Source organism: Nestor notabilis, unplaced genomic scaffold (assembly GCF_000696875.1).
Source record: "Nestor notabilis isolate BGI_N333 unplaced genomic scaffold, ASM69687v1 scaffold3838, whole genome shotgun sequence".
In the NCBI taxonomy this organism is placed as follows: domain Eukaryota; kingdom Metazoa; phylum Chordata; class Aves; order Psittaciformes; family Psittacidae; genus Nestor; species Nestor notabilis.
The window spans coordinates 85,899-92,671 of NW_009939460.1; the positions used below are offsets into that span (position 1 = coordinate 85,899).

A 6,773-nucleotide genomic window follows, 5' to 3' on the forward strand; every position below is an offset into this window, starting at 1 on the left:
AGCCTCCTTTTTTAAAAAACAAAACAAACATGCAACAAACCAACCCTCTTAATGAGGTAGCAATCTGCTAAGTTTTTATGCAACTGTCTAATTTATAAATAAATAGATTTTAATTGGTTCAAATTTTATATAATGTTCAGCTTAGCATGGAAGAGATGAGTAAACTGGTAGTACAGTTGGGGTTATAGCTTTTGTACATGATTGGAAGATAGGCCTTCTACCCATGTGGTTTTTAATGACTTGATGTGCCCTTGTTGTACACTGGGCAGAGGTATAAATTAGTTTCTGTAGGTGTGCCATTAATTTTTCATTTTGCCTTTCAAATCCCACTGTGTTTCCCAGTTGCATTCATTCATGCACTTCTTGAAAAATATTTGAGTACTGCTGTTTGAAGGTTAGATGGTTTCATTTAATGGAAGGATTTATTTGTACATTCACTCAAAACAATTGATTCTTAAGGACACTATTTGCTTATTTGCTTATTTGTAAGCAGGTGTCTTCATTACAGCTAGAAGTTCAAAGTATTTATTTTTACTACTAACATAAAAAGTACTAATGATATGAATAATGTACCCATCAGATGATTTTGCATGTCATGTGTACAGTTTTCCTGACAGATTTTAATTACAATAATTTGTAAATTTGTAATTAATGCTTGTCTTGATTGAAAAGTTGCTTTTGTCTTTTAAGATATTATGAATGTTTTTTTCTGATTTCATTTTAAGTTTTCCAGCCTCCTCATTAAGCTTTTCAGTTAATTCCTTTATTTTACCCAATTAATGACAGCACTGATTGTAAATTTGCACCTTGATTATCTGTTTCAAGCAAACCAAACCCAAACTTTAAGGACTTCAAAGTGCTTGGATGGTAATGGTGGCGCATATGGGAAGGGTTATCTTTTCAATCCCAGTATTGCTTTCATAGAATGAGTGAGTAAAAGACCACAGTGGATGTTTGGGTGATGTATGTGTGATAGCAGGTGAGGTGGGGTTACCTGTAAAAAGTACACCTTCTGCTTTCAGTCATCAATAGTGCTGGAAGCTGTTTTAGTGAAGAAGTCGATATAGTTTGCTTGAAAATCGATTATGTTCAACTTACAACTATGAAAGCCAAAATATAAATTAAAAAGATGTAAATGCAAGTATCGGTTTAGTTAAAATGTAGTGTTTATCATGCTGCATTTTAATGTTATTTTGTGTTGTGTTAGTTGTTTTGAAAAGTCATATGATGGTTTTCAGAAGAAATGTGGAAACAGTTTCTTATTAAGGAATTTCTGTGTTGTCCTCAATTCCGTCCTTGACTCCATCTGTATTTCTTGGCATATAGGGAAATAAACAGGAATTTGGATATTTTTTTTAATTGGAAACAAGGTCTAGATAAGATTTATAAACAAATTCCATGTTTGTGGTGAAAATATCAAAGCGTTGTGGTGCATGAAAAGCTGTTGATGTGGCAAAACTTAGGCTTCCTAGAAATTTGTTTGCATTTCTGCAGTTTACTGCAGACTGACCACCCTTCTGTGAGGTGCGTTGCCATCCCAGATGAATAACAGATTTCAGAGAAGGCAAGTGGTGATGTGTAGCCGTGGTCCCCCAATGTCTCCTAAATGAAGTTTAAGACGGTATCAGAAGTAGAGACAATAAAAGGAAGCATTCACACATTCTTCCCATTGCATTGAAAGAAACAGCAAGGAAACCAAGAAAAAACAGCAGTTACATGCTCTCCATACCATAACTGGCCATAAAAATTCTAGGGATAAAAAAGAACTTTTCTTCAGTTTCCAAGTTAAGGTAGGAAACATAAGGCCAGATTACTTTTGCTGCTATGACTTGATAGGCATGTCTTCTCACTTCTCAAGTAAAGCAATTAATTTGTATACGTTATCAATTTTTAAATTATAATTATGTACATGGCATTAATATGTTTTCATTTAATTGCAATGCAGGTTTTAATTTTGATATTTTCAGTAGTACATTGTTCAGATAAATGTTGCTTGCCATTGACCAAAATACATCAGCTTAAAATAACTTCTAAAGCAAGCAGTTGGCCTAGTGCTCGAGTTTCCTTCCATATGTCATGAAAATAGGCAATTGTATGGAAAGCATTAGTAATGTCTTCTCAGAAGAGTAGCAGGATTGCTCGCTGAAAATTTAGCTTTAAATTCATGTGCATTAACTTCATTGTGCTGTGATGAAGAACCTGGTATGGTTGGTGAATGGTATGACCCCAACCACATTAATCTGGTACTCATACTTTAAGGGGTATAGACAGTACAGGAGCAATGTTTTTATTTTAAACAAGAAATAAAAAGAATCTTTGAAATTATTGCTGACAAATATATGTTGAGTGAAGTAGGCAATTAGGTGAACTGTCACTAATTGTAAAGCATCACCATGATATAACGCAAAGCTACAATACAGCCATGACTATTTTTAAAGCAGAGAGGAAATAGGATGTTGACTGGATATAAACTGATTAAGAAGCCGTCTTGGAATTGGTTGTTCCGGCCATCCATGTTGTCCTATCATGAAAGGAGGTGAGTTCAGTAATGGTTTAACTACAATTAAATCCCTCCCCTTTCTTTATGGAAACTCAACTGTAGACATTTCAACATTAGCCTAAACAATGGTTTTGAATATGTTAAGCCCCTAACAATTAGGGAGCAGTTTGGGGCATTGAATAATGTGGAATGATGCAATTGAACCTGACAGCTTCAACAGTCAGCCTACTCATGGGACCCGAAAGTTGTTCACACTTGGTTTCATCTCTCATCACACGCTGAGTATTAAAACCTTACTGGTGTGGAGCTGATGCAGAAATGAGGCCTGTTATCAGAAAATATTTCATAGCATAAAACTTGAAAGGAACAGGGGAATAGGCATGCTCAAAGGTTCTCAAATTTTTGAGACCTAATCTAATTGCATACAGCTAAGTATTGTATCATTTTTCTCCCCTTTGGTTTTTGTTGGTGGGGTTTTTTTTGGAGTTTTTTTTTTTGCTTAAAGAACATGTAACTTGAAATTAAGAAACTGTTTTCCCTGGAAATTTAAGTAAATATCCAGTTATGAATGCAAATAGTTGTCAACTTGGGAAACTTTATAGTCACACTGTTACAGTAAAATACAATTTTGGATTGCTGCAAACAAATATAAAACTCTTTTAAATATTTCAGAGGATATGTATATATGCAAGTTAAATTTAGTTAACTTGCAAGTTTCATTCTTCTAATTAAAGAATATACTTGCACTTTCTTGCTGTAGGGAGCATCAATCAAATATCAATCATTTATTCTTATTGCACTTGGGCATTCCGTGAATTACAGTGTATCTTCCTTCAGTGCTGCTCTGCTGCTTATTGCTTTACTGATTTATTGAACATGCCATAAATGAAAGCAGGGTATTCCATATCTCTAAATGGGCTGAAATCCTTCTGCTAAAATCTTTTCAGGAAAATTTGCTGCCTTTTCAAAATAAATACTTAGCAGTCTATTTTATTAGTTCAGACGTTTTGATCATGTATTGTGTTGACTATTTAAATAGAATCAGCTGAAATAAAGAATCCTACAGCTTTAAAAGTTCTACGTTTTAGAACGTGTTTCAGTCCTGTGACCTTAATATGTATTGACAGGATGATTGCGCATTTTTAATAAATGCTAGCTACAGCTTGTTTCGACTGTGAGTGAAACATGAAGCTTCTATTTCACCTTTAAATAATGTAGCACTCCTCCACCTCCTCTACTTTCCTGTCAGATGAAGTCGTCACATACATAATAAAGCTTCGCGAATTGTTACTCTTGTCATTTTACCTTGCCATTTAAAAAAAAGTATTTTCAAAGTTATTTACCTCCAGCTTACTTGAACAATTTTATTAATGTGACTTTTTCGTTTGAGAGTTGCTTAGGATACATGATGGCACTAGAACTTTTGTAGTTGCAACTTGTTGTAGGACAACTTTACTATTATTTTAAAGTATAAACAGGGGTTAATTTTAGGGTGAACCACCACTTGTGAAAAAAACTCAAGTTCTTAGATATTCTTTAAATCATGCTAAGTCTTTTGATCTGTTGTATCAACCCACTTAGCAAACATTGTTTAATTCCTTTGATGTCTTTTGTTTTGTGATGTGATGGTTACTCAGCAGACTTTAGCAACTCCTTTCAAGATACTTAGATACTTTAGAAGGTTCTTAAAGCTCTTTGGGCATTTCAGTCAAATAAACATGTATTCGCCTTGCCGATTAGAGCTGCCCTTCCGTCATAAATGAATATATAGTTGCTATTGCACAGTTTTAAGCAGCCTTGCAGTGAGGCTTACACAGAGTACGAATAAGTGTAGCAGCTTCTGTTTAAAATGTGAGCAGTACACTTACTAGAATTGAGAACTATTTTATAGAAATATTCAAAAACTAAACAGAAATAAGACCTGGTGTTTGTAGTTAAAAAACCAAAAAGGCACAAACTGTATTAGTAGAATTCGTAACCTCAACCAGTTTATTTAAATAAAGTATATATATTTTATTTTGCTAGTCTTGTCTCTTAGATATGGAAGCAAAATGGTTGAATCTTCTAATATTCCATTCTGTAAGGTTTCTTCAGTGAAAGGATTTGACAGAAAACTACATTGTTTTTGCAGTTAGTTTTGGTTTTGAGAGGAAAACAGCTGAAGGTTGCTAAATAGTTGAGTTGGAATCATGCTATGGGTGCTTATTAAGGAATATAGCAGGAGCTGTGTGGTATTGCTGCCGTCATCAGTAAGTGTTACAGTACTAATACGTACTGTACTTCTGGAAGCTGTTCTATCTGGGTAGGTAGAAATGCCTGTAGTATTTTTAAGACTTACAACTAATTCACATTAATTCTACAAAAGACATGCAATTCTTTTAAAAAGGGAACTAACAGTCACATTTGGAGTGAAACTGTAGTTTTTGCAATCTTGTGCATGTACCTTTAAACTGAGAAGTGAAAAAACCCTGATCATTGTAAATAATCACTTGTGGCTTTTTCTAACTTTGTGACAGTAGAAGAATGTAAGTATCAGGCACAATTTCTCACCAGTATATAGTAAATAAAGCATCATTGAAAACAGTTGTGTGAATTCATAAAAGTCCATTCATCAAGTTTAATATGTTGGCTGAAAGCCAAAACTTAATGGTAGTGTGTGATTCTTTCCAGAGACATAGTTTATACTCTGTAATATTTTGCTGTAATAACCAGTATGTTTCCCCTGTCTCTTGTGTGCAGTTATACATGTCAAAATGTCCCACAAATTGAGTTCCTTACTGTTCACCTTCTTTTTTCGTTCCCCCCAAAAAAGTAAAGGTTGTTTACATTTTCTTAAAAGATTTATTTTAAGACCAGTGATAACACCAGTTGTGTATCTTTGATTTCCCCCTCCGCAAGTATTGCAATCTTTGCTTTGTTCTGAAGTAATTTTTTTAATCAGGTAGGAAAATGCCTTTTTAATAAGGCAGCGCCTTTTTTTTCTTTGATTGCCTGTCTCTGCGACTTGGCATTTGACACAAATCTTTTCTTCGAAAGGGAAAAAGCATAAGCAGCCAAGGAAGAAGGTATTTTTATTGCGTTGGATTATGCAAGATTTTGGCCAGCCTCCTTAGCTTCATCTGTTTAAGGGTTCATTTTCGCTTGTTTGGCACAAGTCCCAGCAGAGACCTTCAGAATTGTGGTTAGCAACATGAATGAACACAAACTTTGGGAGCTCTTCAATAAGTAGAGCTGGCCAACTGCCAAAAATACAGTTCCTTATATGGGGTCAGGGCAAAGCTGTGATTCCCCGAGCCCCCTATTGTATAGAAAACATACTTGTAATGGCTGTTTGCGTTCTTTAAAATAAAAACAAAACAAAACAAAAAAACACCAGGCTTCCAAGTCTATCAAAATAGGAAGTAACAAAATAGTGTGCAGGTTTTACTAATGACGGAGTAGAGCAAAGGAAATATGGCTCTGTGTAGTTGAACTATAGAGCTGAAAGTTGGACCTTTTGACCTCCACAGCCGGCTTGTGATGTAAGGAACCCAGGCATTTGTGAGACATCTGTTGTCTACCTGCCCTTATTTTGTAAATGGTTTAATAAGATTAAATAATTAGTAGCATAACCACATGGTCCTAGCATTGAGCGCATACTTCAGGATTGCGGGGAAGTCTACCCATCCTGCTACACTGGGGTGGTTTTAAAAATGCAATTTAGGTATTTTTTAATATTTACTGCAGTAATTTTTTTATTGGAAGGATTTTTTTTTATTAACAGACCTTGCCAATAACAAGTAAATCATGCTTTAAGACCTGATATATTTTCAGAGTACTGCAATTCTATTTCTGTACTCACAAATGGAAATGAATATTTTTGATTTTAAATAGATGCAGTTTTTAGAAAACATTCAACTTTTTTAAAAAATTGTGCATTATAAATATATTGTTTAAAATGTATTTAGCATTTCTCCCTCTTTTTAAAAGGAGGGATTCAAGTATTAATTGGTTTCTTGCAGGCAAACACCCTACCTGGATCATCTCTCAGTCTGCCTCCATCCCACATGTACGGCAATAGGCTGAATCCAAATTCGGCAATGGCAGCACTTATAGCTCAGGCTGACAACAGCCAAGCAGGTAAGCTTCCCGCTGCTGGTGACAAAGGTGCAACTTTTCAGACTTCAGTGGTCTGAAAAAGATTGTGAAGATTTTATTTTTGAGCTCTGCTCAGTGTCTGTATGAAGTTGTGATGTGTTGGAAGGGAATTCTCGGTTGTCCTGCAGAACAACGC

The 6,773-nt window shown here is 34.9% G+C and overlaps 1 protein-coding gene across 1 annotated transcript in view; it reads left to right on the top strand.

Annotated features, from left to right (window-relative positions):
* LOC104400319 (protein AF-10-like) overlaps nucleotides 1-6,619 on the top strand; it is a gene marked incomplete at both ends in the record, with an annotated part of 89,498 nt that extends 82,879 nt beyond the window's left edge. The window contains one exon of the mRNA XM_010019853.1: nucleotides 6,502-6,619. Coding sequence (XP_010018155.1) covers nucleotides 6,502-6,619 — 118 coding nt within the window. The remainder of the gene's footprint in view (nucleotides 1-6,501) is intronic.
* Nucleotides 6,620-6,773: the final 154 nt, after the last annotated feature.